The sequence below is a fragment of the Anomalospiza imberbis genome, chromosome 1 (genome assembly GCF_031753505.1).
Source record: "Anomalospiza imberbis isolate Cuckoo-Finch-1a 21T00152 chromosome 1, ASM3175350v1, whole genome shotgun sequence".
NCBI lineage: Eukaryota > Metazoa > Chordata > Aves > Passeriformes > Viduidae > Anomalospiza > Anomalospiza imberbis.
In genome coordinates, this window is record NC_089681.1 from 36,525,723 (window position 1) to 36,542,181 (window position 16,459).

At 38.4% G+C, this 16,459-nt stretch overlaps 1 protein-coding gene across 3 annotated transcripts in view; it reads right to left on the reverse strand.

Annotated features, from left to right (window-relative positions):
- NKAIN3 (sodium/potassium transporting ATPase interacting 3) overlaps positions 1 to 16,459 on the reverse strand; it is a 337,279-nt gene that overhangs the window by 171,392 nt on the left and 149,428 nt on the right. For all 3 annotated transcript variants that reach the window (XM_068187959.1, XM_068187971.1, XM_068187966.1), the window contains exon 2: positions 5,641 to 5,778. In XM_068187959.1, the coding sequence (XP_068044060.1) occupies positions 5,641 to 5,778 (138 nt within the window). The remainder of the gene's footprint in view (positions 1 to 5,640; positions 5,779 to 16,459) is intronic.

A 16,459-nucleotide genomic window follows, 5' to 3' on the forward strand; every position in this document is an offset into this window, starting at 1 on the left:
AGTCCAAATTGCCATCCTCTGTGTGAAGGGACACGTCATGCATGCTGGCAATTTTCTCTCAGTGTAGGAATGGTAAAGGTCTGTGACATCTGGTCCACACAGACCCTCAGGTTTCACTTCCCTCCCAGGCACCTAAACTGTTTCATGATCTGACCTGCTATTTAACCTTCACCACTCCATGTCCTGAACATTATCCTGTCCACCCTGTTGGGTCTGTTCACTCTTACTTCCCCACACCCAGCAATTCCTGCCTACTTCTTTGGCCACCCACATTCTGACCACCCCATCTCAGCTGGCCTCATACTCAGTATCACAACCCTCACCATATCTGGTGTGAAAAATGAATTTTCCACACAGTTTGAATCAGTGAGAAGAGTTGGTATTTTTATTTTATAACTCAAACAATGCACCACTTAAAAATCACGTAGACTTTTTTTTAACAGATTCCTTCTAGAAGAAGGGCCTAGGACCAGGTCATCATCTTTGCTTACTTCTCTCCATGATGCACTACATCTTTTCTTGCCCTTGGTCTTTTGCACTAATGATTTTATACTATGTGGAGTGAGGAAGTATTTGAAGTGTTACTGATAATGTGGAGGGAGTACTCACTAAACGTTACAGGTTAAACATCTAATAAATATCCCCTTTCATAATGTCAGCCTCTCTGCAACAGTGAGTTTTCTATACCTTTTGACTCTACAATCATATTGAAACCAATGCAGAGATATATTTCATATATCACTGAAATACAAACATTATTCTAGAGTTAAAACATTTGCATTGGATGGACACAATGTCACAAGAACAATTGGTTAAGGTAAGAGAAAAAAGGGAATTTTCTTGTTTTGAATATTACAAGGAATGTGGGATAAGTTTAGCTTTAAAGAATAAACTATCTCAAGAGTATATTTAAATCTGAAGTGCAGCAACTGCTCTGACAGTGTCATTCATGGCATTAGAGGGAATGAATGTTGGCTCGGGGATACTTCAAGGGAAAGGAGCAACTACTGAGTTGTCAAACCATCCCCCTGTAACACCTGGCATCAGTACTTGCAGAGCCTTATTATCCATATTTATGAAAGATGTCAGGGGAAGTGATATAAATCAGCACAATGGAGCAGGAACAACACAGGACTTAGCAGGAAGGATAGTCAACGAGTAATTTTGGAAGCCTAAATATTTCACGTGTGTTTTCACTGACTGTATAACATTTGCTTGAATGCTGAATAAAGTATCCTATAAAGCTTTTCTTCTGCTGCTCTTTTTTTTTTTTTGGGTTTTTTTTTTTTAAAGAAACACTTTCCTGGCTTTTCATTCGTTGCCTATATATCATATTATTTAATGGAATACATTAAGGCAAGTAAAGCAGAGATTTCCACCACAGATTCTCCCTATTTAAATGTATTCTTTTCATCCCTCACTATTTATTAACACATTTTTTTCAGCTTTGAGCCCGGCTTTTGCAATTTTAGCTATATGACTCATCATTCAAAAGCCTTTTGAAGTCCCATATCAGAAGTAGCAGAGGGAGAAGATCCCCAGCTTTAACAAGCATCCTGTTATCATCATGAATCAATTTTAACAGCCTGAAAATCTTGCTGGTGAAAGCAAGATCTGCTAAGAAAGGAAAAGCATGAACAAGGAAACAGATCATAGCAGAGCTCTGGGGCTTCATGACAAAAGTGCAACAGCGTAGTTAGAACTGAAATTCAGCTGTTTCTTTCTTCTTTGCAAATGTTTGGGTAAGTTTCAAATGAGCTAATATGGGAAAATTAGAAATCAGCCCTGCACTTTTATGCCCCCTGAGAACTGTTTCCTATGCTCTGAGGACTTAGAATTTTAAGTATGAGCAAGTGAAATTCCAGATTTATTTCAGAATCACCATCCACATAGTCCTGTATCTGAAGGACTGTAGACAGTGAACATGAACCACTATCTTTAACTACTTGGTATAAGAATTCTATTCAACAGAGATGCCTCATGTATCAGACACAGCATGGCAGCTTTTAGATAGTGAGACTTTTTGTTTTTGGTAGAAATCTCTCATGACAAATTTTATATCACTCACACTAATTTCTTTATTCAGACTTCTAATCGACAATGACTATGCCTATGGTGCAGCTTACGTGGTCACTAAATCCTAGTGATAAACTGGCCAAACTAGGTTCAACGGCAGTGGAAGAGTCAGAAGCATGCAACTGCTATTGATTTTATCAGTTTCTATTGCAGCCCTCACTGAACTCCTTGGCTCTATGTACCTGCAACAAAAGCCTGCTCAATTATGCCTGCAGAAGCAGTTACATATTTGACTGCAGTATAGATGTGCTTCAAGTTATGGCCCTACATGTATTACATTTATTCACTTTTCCATTCTTTACATATTTTAAAATTTGAGGAGACTGAACATGACATACACAACATTCTTATGACAAAGTGAAAGCTCTTGTGTAACTTCACTTGTCAGGGAAACTTTCAGGCACAGACTTCATTGCACAGAAGATAGATTAAAACTTTCTCTTGAGGTTAAACAATGGCTCTAGAGCTGGTCAGCTGAAGTCAAGATCACCACCAGAGTATGAAGATTATCATGAGGATAATTTGTGTGCAATTAATTTTGTGGAGACAGTTTACAGAAGTAAACCATTGTATCTGACATGATTCTCTCTTTACTTCAGCTTTTTCATATTGTGATGGGATCATCTGCATTAGTTAAGCTGATTTCCAGGGAAGTCTTCTGGAAAAGACAATGGATACTAAGCATAATTTTCTTGAAGCAATTAGTTACTTTTCCAGTTACTTTTCCAGTTAAACTTGATTAAACTTAATTTAAATCAGAAGCTTCATCAACTAGAGAACATAAAAGCAAGATGCAAAATACTTCAGTCATAGACACAGTACCAAATTATTGGGATACCGACCACTAATGAATCCAGGGGCTTAGATGTGGCTGAAAGTGGACCTATGAACACGGAAGGCCATGAAGTTTCTCCATAAATTTGAAGCCTAATTTACTACTCAGGGCCTTGGTAAGAATCTCTCTGCATTGTGTTTAATACTGAAATTCAGGACACTACTGAAGATTTGCATTAAACAGATTTTAAAGTCAGCAGTAAAAGTTTATAGGTGGAGTTTTGCTTAGTGAATACAGCCAGTATGCAGCTGGCACTGGTAGGGGTCTTTACTGTCAGTATTATTGACTCCTTTTGGGGACAGTGGACAAAGCTAAACTGTGACTGGCACAGCCCTAGGAAGCCCAGCTTCTGGGGAGCATGTGTTGATATAGACTGGAAGATCCTTAGGCTATGCTCAACAAGAACGTCAAGATGGTGCAACTCCATGCACTTTTCTCCTTCCTCTGGCTAATTCTTCACATTTTCCCTCTCCCATCTGCTGGAACAAGCAAAGCACATCAAAGAGCTGACCTACACTTAATACCAGTAAAGAAAATAGTTGCTTTTAACCTGGATCTGTTCTGGTTTGACAGTTTACCAAGTGGTTGAACTGCTACCTGTGCTGGTGCAAACAGAGGAACAGCACAGGGACTGAAGGCAGCAGCTGAGCAAAGGGAGTTTTGCTTATGCTGGCTTGAGGTATTCACTGAATTCAACCTGAGGGCAACGCTAGGCATGAGGCTGAACTGACAAGTTTGGAGTTAGCAACAAGAGAAGTCTTGCAACTCCTCCTTTCCCCTCCACCTCCACATTGCTGTTCATGAACATGCAGTCCCAATCCCTGCCTTATGCGAACCTTGGCAACCATTGAAACCTCACAGACTGGATTCAGGAAACCAGTTTAGCAAAAAAAAATCTCCACTTTTTGCTAGGTTGGTTTTCTGACAGCTTAGAAATGGAACTGACTTACTGACAGGTCCACTTAACTCCTGCCAGAAGTGGAGGAGAGGGTCTAGAGAAATGTCCCGACAGAGAACAGGAAGACATGACAGCTGCCCTGTTCTGCTGGTGTTGAGTTGTGAGGTCAGTTACCTCATGTTACAGACACCCTTCAGATTTCAGGATTTGGCTCAAACTATTCCTACTTCACTGTAATCCCTATGTTAGTAAGGATATAATCACAGATCGCTCAGAGAGGTGGTGATGGGATGAAGAAGTGGGTAATCACAGAACATTCTGAGCTGGAAGGGACCCACAAAAATCATCAGGTCCAGCTCTTAAGTGTATGGCCCCTACAGGGATCAAACCTGTGACCTATGGCATTATTAGCACCGTACTCTGATCAGCTGGGCTCTAAAGCCTTGATCTTCCCCAGTAATGAGTATTGGCAGCTGCTGTAGCTAGAGCTCCTAAATATATGCTTAAAGATTAATCAGAATATGAGTTCAGTTAAATCAGCATAAAGTACCTTACTGGGGAGGTGTTTCTTTTGTTTAATTATGACTTTTCTACCTCTACTTTAAAATCAACTTTTGTATAGCCTAAAATGTTCAATTACATTGGAAAACATATAGAAACAGTCAACATCTGTTGCATTTAATTTGAAAATTAAAACAGAGCTTGCATCATTTAACAGCACTGCTGAACCTGAGGGGCAAGAAATTTTGCAGTGTTGCACTTGAGACATGAATTTCCCACATAATTTTACAGATGCTTACACTCACTTCTTATGTATAAATGGAGAGCATGAAGCAGAAAGGTGAGACATCAATTCATGGATGCCCAGTTCTTCAACCACAGATAATAGATAAAAGCTCTGGTTTTTATATCAATCCATTTTCAATTCATTATAGTCTGCTTGTAAGCTTAGCTAACATGAGTATAATCTTGGATGCACTTTTTGTTCATATTTTCTTTTAAGACATGACAAAGAATTACAGGATTCCAGGCTAGACGAGAAAAGATGAAGCTTTTAAAGTATTTTTAATGAGTTTTCACCAGGAGACATTTATTTCATTCCTTTGTGAGGAAAAAGATAACTTTAGCCTCTTAAAATCCATTACTGACAACACAACTAAAATGTTCCAAATACAGCCATTACTAGGTAAAGACATTCTTACATTCAAAAATGAACATGGGGGAGGAATAGAGATTTTTTGTCTTGCAGTTTATTTCACAGCTTTGAAATTTCTTTTTATTTCTGGCTATATTGAGAACATAGGAAAAAAACAACCAAGAAGCTTCAAGTTACAAGCATTTACAATAACTTAGGGTCATAGCCATAAGTACAGGTCTTGACAAAATTACATGTAAGTGAGAAGGAGACTTCTTTGGAACTCATGGGTCATAGGACCAAAGATATTTCTATAATCATTGCTCCTCTCTGCTTAAGGGAAAGATGTAGTTAAATATAACTTGGCCATTGCAAATATTTTTTTAATCACCATCAATTCTGCTTGTCTGTTATAAAAAGAACAGTTCATACTTTATTTATTTACATATAGTCTAATTGACTTGTACCATAGTCATAGTTTTTGCTGCACTTTCTCCAGGTTAACTGCTTTTGATAATGTCCAAAATCTCAAAAAAAAAAAATCACTTAGTAGTCCTAAACTTGCAAAAAGACATGGAGACCTCTACAGTTTCTACAGAAATACCATCTGGTGTTTTGAAACCAAGAAAATTTGGTTTTGTAATATGACAGGTTTTACGGCAAAAAACAAAAAGAAATATAATAAATGAGACTTACCACAACTATATATCGAGGCCTAAACTGGATGGTTCCAAACAAACCCAAAATGACAACTATTATTTGTAGGAAATTGCCAAGGATAGGAGCCCACTGGAAACCCAGGAAGTCAAAGATTTGTCTCTCTAATGCTGCCAGCTGTAAGAAAACACATAAACAGAACATCCACTTTTTAATTATGTGTTGGACAGAACACTCCATATTTTCTTATTTGCACCAGGCTTCACCAGCAAGCGAGCAAAGCTATGCAGACCTTACTATTGCTTCTGAAACACCATCACACTCCCTGCATTTCCCATGTCTTTGTTTACTAAGATTCACTCTCAACTAAACTCAACTGCAAGTTCCTCAATCTGTTCCTAAAAGCCCAAAAGGGCAGAGCTGGTCCAGACATGTTCCCCACATGGCCACTGTGATCCCAGGGGTTCCTTAATGCAGGAATTAAGGGAGACTGCTGGGAGCTCGTCACTACCTGAGGCACAGACGTAGGCTCAGGGGGTGAAAGGCAGTAGAAAATGTTGGAAGACCTCAGAGCAAACTGCTTCAAAACCAACAGCCAAATGAGCCATCTGTGCTCTTCAAAAGCTGCTACATTATTTTTGGGCAACTACAAATCAGAAAGAAATGGTGGCAGCCTTAAAGTTCTTCTGCCTGTATCATGGCATTTTGGGTCTGGATTTAGTTGGGTATGGAAAAGGAGGAAACTAAGAAGCATCAGCCTTCATCTTTGCATCAGCATGTGGTTCTTAGGTAATTCTGCATTTCTGAACATTAAGACAAAAAAGAAAAACAAAAAGCAAGATATAAAATTCTTCTGCTAACATATTTGCTACTCATTTTTGACAATCCAATCCACTGTTCTAAACATAGAAAATCAACTTTCTTAGCAGCATTTTTGTTGGAGTTTAAACTTAGTTCAATATTTTTTGCAGCCATAGCAAAATAATCTTGAGCAGCTAAATAGAAACCTACTGAGAAACAACTGAATTTCTGTGCTTGCTAGAATTTATTAACATCTACTTGATTTTACTACATTGTTACAAACCCTAAAATTTACTGAAATGTGCACTTGTAGTATTTATAACTGAGACAGATGGAGCAAGTGTGGCTCTATGAATAACAACCAAAGTATAATCATATGTGGGTATTTCACATAAAACATTTCATTTCACACATTATGGCCAGATTCTATCTTCACCTGCAAGATGAGGCTAGGTGTCACTGAGAGTAGAATCCATTTTTTTCTGTACAAAAACCGTCCCTAACAGCAGACATGAAAACCATATTATCTATGCTGAGCTTAATAAATATGATAAATCTAAACAATGAAATTAATAAAAGTTGAATCATCAACTTGGTGCAGGTCCTTTGCAATCAGTGAAGTTACACTGACTTTTATCAGCTAAACATCTGACTCAGCATATACAAATGAAAAATCAAACAGTACAATGAAAGGATACCCCAAATCCCATGTGGTAAAGAGAGCTCTTTGGCACAGGCAGAATTTACAGTTTATGGTCTAGCAACAACACACTAAGAGTCCTGTATCACATAGGAAGGTATTTATCACATCCATGACCAGAGCCAGAGACTTTTTCATTCCCATTACAAGTGGAAATCTTCTGGGTCAACAAAACAGCTAAAAAAATTCAGAGACCACCAGTTTTCAGAGACAACGTGTCTTCTTCCTGGAGCCCTGACATTAGCAAGCAAATAGAAGATGGAGCTGTCAAATCAGGCAAGGATTTGCTTAGTGCCACCTCTGCCCTGACATTCATTGGAACCCTCCTGCAGCTTTGGTCTTCACCTGCACCAATAAACTGAGTGTGTCCTATCACACTCCCAGCACTGAAGGCAGCTGGCTTAGCATTGTGTCCATTAAAGTGTCCTTGGCTCTGAAACAGGGCAGCTGTGTGCAAACTACATACTTACTTACTCAAAAGGGCCCTTGGCCATGGGTCTCCCTCTCTTTGGGAAGACCACCGGTTACAATAACCCTGGTTAATGTGACAGAAAACTCTAATGGTTCACTAACATTCACAATGTCACTGCCTGGCTACTTCCCCAGGCACGAGAATGTATTGATGTCAGGAGCAGAGAGCTTGCCCAGAGTGGGTACTGGGGAAATTCACACTGGTGGGTCATGGATGTCATTATGCATTTTATATAGCTTTGAAACACCTAGAGCCATCTGAAAGACAAAAGCCTGCAGCACAGATTTCAATGAAGCTGTTCAGTATCTGTCCCTTCTTAAACTGACCCTTGGGATAAATTTTGAGATCATCGCCTTAAATGCCTGAAAAATGCAATACAGGAACATAAATGAACACAACCACTGCACTTTGCCACCAGACTCATGCTAAAAGGCTGGGTGTTTAGCTCATGCCTAAACTGGATCAGATAAAAAGTTTGCCTTCATGTGCATCTCCCTGATATCTGCCAAGCAAGTTCTGAGTACATCCATCAGGCAGGTTTGGGCTTCCACAAAATACCTCAGTGGCCACAAATATATCCCCAGGGATAAGGGTGCACACGTATATATATTCACCATAGACAAAGTTACACATAAAAAAAAAAATATTAGTCTTTCCATGGATTACTGTGGTTAAGGCAGCCACCACAAACACAGAGGAATAAAGCTCAATTTCCTCTCCTGCTGCATACTGAGTTGTCCTAGATTGCAAGACAAGATGTATACTATTTGCCATCTATTGGAGGTGTGGCAGTTATCTTCTGTTAATTGGACTGTTTTCTTTATCTCTTCCACAAACCAATCCTCTCCCCCCCCCCCAGGGAGACATCTGATGTTAATGGCCTATTGAATGTCACTGCATGACTGATAAAAGTTACAGCATCCCATTGTGAGATGTTCCGCCCAGAAGGAAGAGCCAAGCATTCCTAACTGGACATAATCTGAGTTTTTGGGACACTAGACTCAGCCTTTCCACTGGGTTCCCAGAGGAACAGCTGGGTTTTTCCACTGGACCTTCAGAGGACGCCTACACCCTTCTACAGGATCACTGCTCCAACAGAACCACATCTGCCACTCCAGGAGGACTGCAGCCCCTCCAATTTGGACTGCTACCAACACCATGACCAAAAGAGTGTCAGGTTGTATTCTGACTCTGTCCATGTTTTTTTTTTTTTAATTTGAATTATTGCATGTATTTTGTTTGGGTTTTTTTTTTCCTTTTCCTAATAAATTGTATTTCTGACTTGGAGTCTCACTGGTTTTGCTTTCAAACCAGAACATGAGTTATTCATTCTTCTCCTCCCACTTCCTATGCATTAGGAAACCAAGGGAAAGAACTTCTCTTTGAAGCTGTGTCACAGACAAAAAATACAAATTTGTATTTCATGAGTCAAAAAGAGAGCACAAGCAGAAACATGAGGGTACAGTCTATTGCCTATGGCACTTGCACAAAACTGGGAGAGTTGCTCATGTTTCTTGCCTGCAGGGCTCGTTCTTTATTTTATATATACTGACAGCATGAAACCACTGAAGGAGCCCTGGAAGCAGGATGCCAAGCATACAGTACCATTCCTTCCCCACTAAGAAATGCTTTCACCATCAGGCTATGCAGAGAGACCTTCCTGCACAGGTAAGTTTCATTAATCCTGCTCTTGTCACCAACACCGAGTAATTTGTCTCATCCTCAAAGCCCACTGAATACATTAGCATGGGTGGTGCGGGGGCAAGGGGAATCTAAAGAAAAGAAAGAGGTAGGAGGCATGTCTTTCCTCCTCAAATTGCTACTCTCTTCTACATTATAACCTTGCAGGCAACACAGGCAGAAGTTAAAAACCTAATAATTCATTATCATGGCAGAGGAAACATATTAAGATCTGTTTTCTTTATACCATGAGCAATATGGACTGAATAGAGGAAACATCTGACTGCTGCTGTTCTCATGTCTAGTATAGCCCCCAAGAAGCAGTGAAGGCCACAAAGTTTTTAGCTCTGTGCAAATGAAAAAGCAATCCCTAAACACAGGCTGTGATTCAGGTGATTTGACAGAAATCATCAGAATAAAGGGGAGGAAACAGGCACCTGTGAACATTTACAGGCTGGTTTTGCACAGATATGAAGTGCCTATACTATTGATGTTTGCCCAAATCCAAAATCTCTGTGTCCATCAGTGGCCACCAAACTAGTCTAGATTCTACGAAAGATAATTTCACTTGGAGTTAGGTGCATGTGAGTACTTCAAAATGTTACACCAGAAACATTTTGATTATAAGGAGGCTGTTTTTCTCAACAAGAATTTTCTTTTTCTCAACAAGACAATTTCCCACATGAATTTCTAATTTCATCATCATTTTCAGATTCCCCTGAAAATAGCCTAAAAAACTGAAACCTAAAGGGAAGGGAGAGGTTCCCAAAATTAGCTGGCTCAACTTCTTCCAGTGCTAGAAGACAGATAATCAATTTAGTAGGGCAGAGGAGCTTGAGGCTGCAGCTGGGGTATGCTCAATGTGACTGAGGTCCTCTGAGGGTTTACTGGTATGACAGCAAACCCTCAGAGGACCTCAGTCACATTGAGAAGTGGAACAAAAACCCAAACCTTTCTTGCAAATATAAAAGGAGGGTTTGTTTTGGCAACTTAGATATTAGGTATATATTTGTAATGAAAGCTATGTCCAGTTGAGTGAAATATTTTCATGAGAACTTAAAAAAATCTATCAAAGTTGATGGGAAATAACATTTTCTTATCATAACAACACTTGCAAAAAGGGTGCATGATATTTCTTATTACAGCTGGCAAGAGAGCGCTTTGTTATTTAGTCATCATCATCACTGACAATTTTGTAATGCAAAGTGCATGACCCGGGAGACCAGGACTAGCAGTAAAATGCTCTAGTGGGACTGTAGCACTTCACTTAATGAAGTCTTGGGGTTTTACCTCTTTGTTTCACTAAGTCTTCCAAACATTTCCCATTTCCCACTTCCTGCAGAGCACAAGGAGAAGGTACTAAGCTGTAAGATGGGGCTGCAATGAAGTTACTCAGGGTGAACTTTCTCTTCAAGCTGTGCTCAAGCCCTTTTTTATTAAGAGCAGCAAAAACTTCAGGTCAACTAATCTGTTTGAATTCTGAGCTTCTTCACCTAGAGGGGTCAACCAGATGTACAGGAGAATTGAAACCTCCTGAACAGAAAAAATAGTGCAACTGTAGCATTAATGTTTCACAAGCAGATTAAGCAAAGGAATAGCAAAATAAAACGCAATGGTGCATAGGATCTGCAGAAAGAAACCACCAAGATGTTCCTCATCAATAGAGAAATCAAAAAACATTTTTGAGTGAAGGCTTCAACAGGGTGCCCTATCATTTAAACCCCTCCTCTAAATTCTCAGGTGCTATTATACTTCAAAATATATATCAGAAGCTGTCTGAGTGATGAGACACCACAACAGAGTTATAAAGTAAACTTTCCAAATACGTGTTAAAACTCAATTTTCTCTTCTGTCAGAAACATCAAGGAAAACAGTCAGTTTTATAGTTTAATGGAAAAGTTTTATAAATGGCATGTTAGTTTGAGATTAATAAATAGAACCAAATCCATAACAGAAGAAGTCACTCTATCAAGATGAAGAGTTTTCATATGTAATAGATCATTTCATACAAGAAAAGACCCAAAAGTGTAATGATATAAACAGAAGACTGTAAAATTGCTAAATGTAAAAACAAAATGTTAATGATACAGATGCAAATTTGATACTGTATAAATTACTAAATTTAAAAAACTGGCAAGTATAATCTACTCTGCATTTGATCTTAAAAAGTTGCTTCAATCTGTCATGTAAAGCAATCCCTAGAAATTATAACAACCAGAACAATATCAGTAGTATCTAACAAACTTGTATTTGAGAAATCTAACAAAGATCAAAGAAATATTTAATAACTGGAGAGGTGTAAAACTGTATAGCTTTGAAATCCTTTTTGAAAATAAAACAATTGTACAAGCTAGAGGTAAAAAAAGGAGAAAATTATGACTTCACAAATGGACACTGTTACTGTTACAAATGGACTCAGCTTTCAAAAATTAAAATAGTATAGAAAAAATGGTGAATAAAAAAAATTACTGTTCACAGCATTCATTTTCTAAATTCAGGTCAGAATTACCTGTAACATTTGAATTCTGCATGTAAAACTCAGAGTTGGCTGATACTACTTATACTTATCACAGGAGAAGTTCCGGGGCACAGTGCATCATCTGTACTAACTGCTGCTTCTAAGGATAAAGATGTTTTCTCCAAAATTCTCATCTTCATCTAATGATCATAAACTTATCTTGTGCCTTCAGGAGGAGTTTCCTGGACATGATGAATCTCTGAGGATTGTTGGCCTGTTTATCATTACCACTGGTTCCAATGTGCTGTGCTGAATTACAGTTTAGTCCAGTTTGGCAGATGCAGCTGTTAAAAACTGAAGTGGTTCCCCAGCCTCCTCCAAAGGAACTTGACCTGCAGCTTTAAGTGCCCTCTGTTCTGAAACTCCAGGATACCTCAGCAGTACAATCACTTTTTCCTCACTAACTTATTTTCCCATCCCATGCCAACACATCCCACCACATTCCCTCCTCTCATCTCCCTCCTTCGTTCCTTCCGTTCTTTCTCCCTTTGTTATTTTGTGCCCAGATTGGTGGGCACTCCCAAAAATCTACACACCAACACAAGGGAAAGGGCAATGGCGAGGCAGGAGAGGAGCAGTGGGAGCCTCCTACACCACCTTGCATCCTTTGCATTCAGCTGGAATAGACAAGACCTTGGATCAAGGTCACTCTTAGCACTAGGCACATTTGACTTAAAGTCTGTCTTCACATTCCAGGGCTCTTAGGTGTGTATTTCTTTTTCCTTGACAGATGTTCCACTGAGAAAACATTTTTTGTAAAACCTTGGGGTGAACACTCAATGCTCACATTTGAAAAATACGCACTTTCTAATTTAAGGGGAAAAGTCATCAAAAAGCTGCCAAGCTACTCTGGATAAAACCTCAGCATTGAAGAGTAAAAGATTAACTTACCACATGATAAACCCCAGGATTTCTAACAGGAAATTAACAGGTGATGAAAGAAGAAGGTTAAAATAAATAATAAATAAGTTTCATCAAAGACCAATGGTAATGCATAAACAACTTTTTATACAAATTTTATAGTCCTGCTGTGATTTCAGAATTTTACCGACAGCTTGACTTCAGTAAAAAGGAAGATAGGATTTAACACCAGAGAAATGCCAGGTTTTTAACGCAGGGGAAAGCATTTAAACCTGAAAAGGAAGAGAGGTGTCAGATGATCACTCTTAGCTGAAGAATGCTAGTTAGCAAGTTACTGTTCCTCAGCTAAATATTACAAGCCTCCTTATCTGTAACTTACCGTCTTTCACTAGAGGCTTCATTACCAAAATGAATGCAGTCAGTGTCACAATTAAATGTTTGACTTTGACTTAGATCACTACTTCGTAGCTTTGGTGACAGTTAAAGGACTTATTTGACCACAGAAGAAACTCTCATTAGATTTTCTTAATGATCTGCATTCACTTGTCCAGGTGAAATACTAGCTTTTGGGTGATTTTAAGATGGTAATCCTTTATAACAGCTTACTAAATACATTTATAAGACTATGTGTCATGGAGGTTATTGAATGTCAGGAAAGATTCTGAGTAAATCACAAGTATTTATAGTGAGTTCAGTTTAATGGAGCATAAGAGAAACTTAACTTTCTGACAAGTAATTGTCGGAGAAGAAAAAAACCTGATGATCAAAAGTGCCTTTGCAGTCTTGGTCAGACAGATAGGTAATTGGCTGTCACTTGAGTAATTTTAAATAAAATGTAAAGCAAAAGAAATATATGTGCTGAATGAGCTCGATAAAAGAGCAATAGCTAAGATTAGTGAAGGCCAAAGCATAAAATCAAAGAAAAGAAAGGCAGGTTCTATAAGAAATATGTTGTCTTTTTAAGACAGCCTGTGCTGCTTTTCAACAGCCAATGCTATTCTTATTCAGCTGTTCAACTCCTATGGAAAACACTCAGAATTAAGTAAAGGTTTTCCCACCATTCTGGTAACTGCTTTGGTGAATGAGTTCAGTGGAGGGTGATGGTAGTGACAGCACATAATATTGCTGAAGACATGATATTTTAACAAAACAAAAATTTTCTGAGGAGAAAAAAAAAATCACTCCTCAATACTTTACCAGTTGTTTTTTGATAAATGTTTCAGAAAAAAGACAGGTAAGGAGAAAGCTGTATATGTTCAATGATTTTTGAAAGCCAATACACTGCTCTAACAACTCAGACTCACTAAATGAATGTCAAAGAAGTTGATCTCATCAGGTAATTTTGACCCTAGTATAAAAAAGAGAGCTGGTAAATGCCAGATCTTTAAAATCTATAAATGTATTTAGAGGGTGCTGAAAAGATTCTTTTGTCCACATTTTAACAAATATATACATATATTTAATATCAGACAGACATTATCATTCATCATCACATGATCATCACATAACATTATCAGACAGACACAAAACAAAAGTAATTCTCAATACAAAACTGTTTTTCTAATTATGTGTCCTACAAATGTCTTGAAACTACACTGGTGATGTGCAGGAAGATTTTGAGTGATGGATTTGATATAATATTGTTACATTATATTTCAATATTATAATATATTATGATACTGATATGATATTTCATCAAACTGAGCCCAGCCCTCTAGTTTTGTCTCTAACAAAGCTCACACGAAGTCAAAAGAAGCCATGACTGCATCAAGGCTGCAGGATCTAGCTCAGAAAGGCAATAGCAAATTATTTAAGAATCTCATCAGCATGAGAAGAAGAGTTTGTTAATATTTATTCTGTAGGGTCACCTGACTGCAGTGATAAATGGTGGCATCAGGTAGTTCCAGTTCACAGCACACTACAGGTGCCAGGGTGATATATCCGAGGCTGATGGCTACATCTGTACCAAACAGACCCCATAAAAATGCAGTTACAGTCTGTGGGTAGCCATGATAGGGAAGAAGCCAGCTATTGTAATAAAACCCCATAGCGCCAACTCGTTACAGGACAGTGATTTAAGATTGAATTTCAACCCTCCAATGAAGCTGTAACTGATCCCAAAACACTAAAGTCAAGCCCCTTAGCTGCTTGACCTATAAAATCCTGCAAACAACTGGAATGAACGTGCTTATAATGACATTTAAGACTCCCTTGGTTGTTTCATTTAAATGCCAGCCCACATACAGCAAAAGACAGTGTAAGACTTGGTTATAGGTTAAAAATCTTTAAATGAATGAAAAAGTCCACGTCAAAAGATATAGAGAGAATGAAAAAGCAAATTAAAATTGATTTCTTTATAATTATATCAAGCTGCATATGTGGTGGATTTCATCCAAAAGAAAGTTTTAATTTGCCACACCATTATATTCCTTCACATCTTCAAATACTAAATTCTTGTCATTGTAATGGGGTTTTTTATTTATTTCCACATTTGAACATATCCAGTTCATCTCTTTACCTTTACAGGCTTCCTCAATGCACTGGTTTAAGACATGGTGAAGTACTTACTGACTAACTAACACAAGTGAGAATTGAACAGGTTTACTACTACTTATTTGAATTCTCAAGGCATAGCAGGCAAGGTAAGGAGGTAACAGATAAGGAGGTAACTTGATAAAAATAAAGCTGACAGCCCTGGATCCCTCCTAGATCCTGATGACTATGGGATCCAGTTTAAAAAAAGAAAAGCGAGAAAAATGAGAGAAAAAGAAAAAGCTGGGGAAAAGTAGGATCTGTAGCCAACCCATCCTCAGCATGAAGAGTCTGACTGTGAGGGAAGAGATGATGAGATGGGCAGCCAAAATGCAAGGTGAAAGAAGAACTGAAATCCCTGTAAGCTAAACAAGTAAAAACAGTATTTAGAGCCTCTAGTAGATGAATGTCATGCTCCTTCTTGCCAAAGAGCAACTCTCTACTCTTAATTTAAGTCTCTTTTATGACTCTTTAAAGCCCTCCAAAAATGTGTTTTAATGCAGGCTCCAAAGGAAGACAGAAATTAAACCTGTTGGAGCTCTCCTTCCATGTCTAAGGAAGATACATGTTCAGAGCTCACACAGACCTGGACAAGTTGTACAAATAGAAGTCCAAATTTAACAAACTAAAATTGTTTGATATGAGCTTTTGGCATGAAATATCAAATGGCACAAATTGATTCATGCCAGATCTTGAGAAATACACGGTTTCCTACAGGATGGTGCATCTTATGTTTAGTTTGTGGTTCCAAAAAGGCAGTGTATCTTTAATCACCAACTCTCTTCAGGCAAAATAAAGTAATAAGCCAAGGCAGCCAAGTAATAAAAATCATGTGTTGGCTGTTACCCCAAATTTGAGCCACAGCAGAGAGCCTATTTCCACAGCAGGCAGAAGTTCAGATGTCTGCCTGGATAATATTTCCATTTTTTTCTCCCAGAAAACATCTCTCCAATGCATCTCTTGAATGCCAGCCAAGCAAATATAGAAGAACGAGAGACTGCTTATATTCAACAGATGCACAAGGGAAAAAAAAAGGCAGTTTAGCACCAGCTCAGAAGTCTGACAGCGTGTCTAAATAGGTCCCTGCACTGCAGGTCATTCACTTGCTCTCAAATGCCGATTTCAAGTATAGTAGCAACACTCATGAATCCTTTTGACTCTGTCATTGCATGTGATGAGACTGCATTGATGTTGCCATTGCACTGACAAGAAGACTCTGATACTGGATCATTTAATGTTGTCATGTAAAATACAGAAATATCCTTCTTTGTTTACAGCATAGCAAAAACATCCC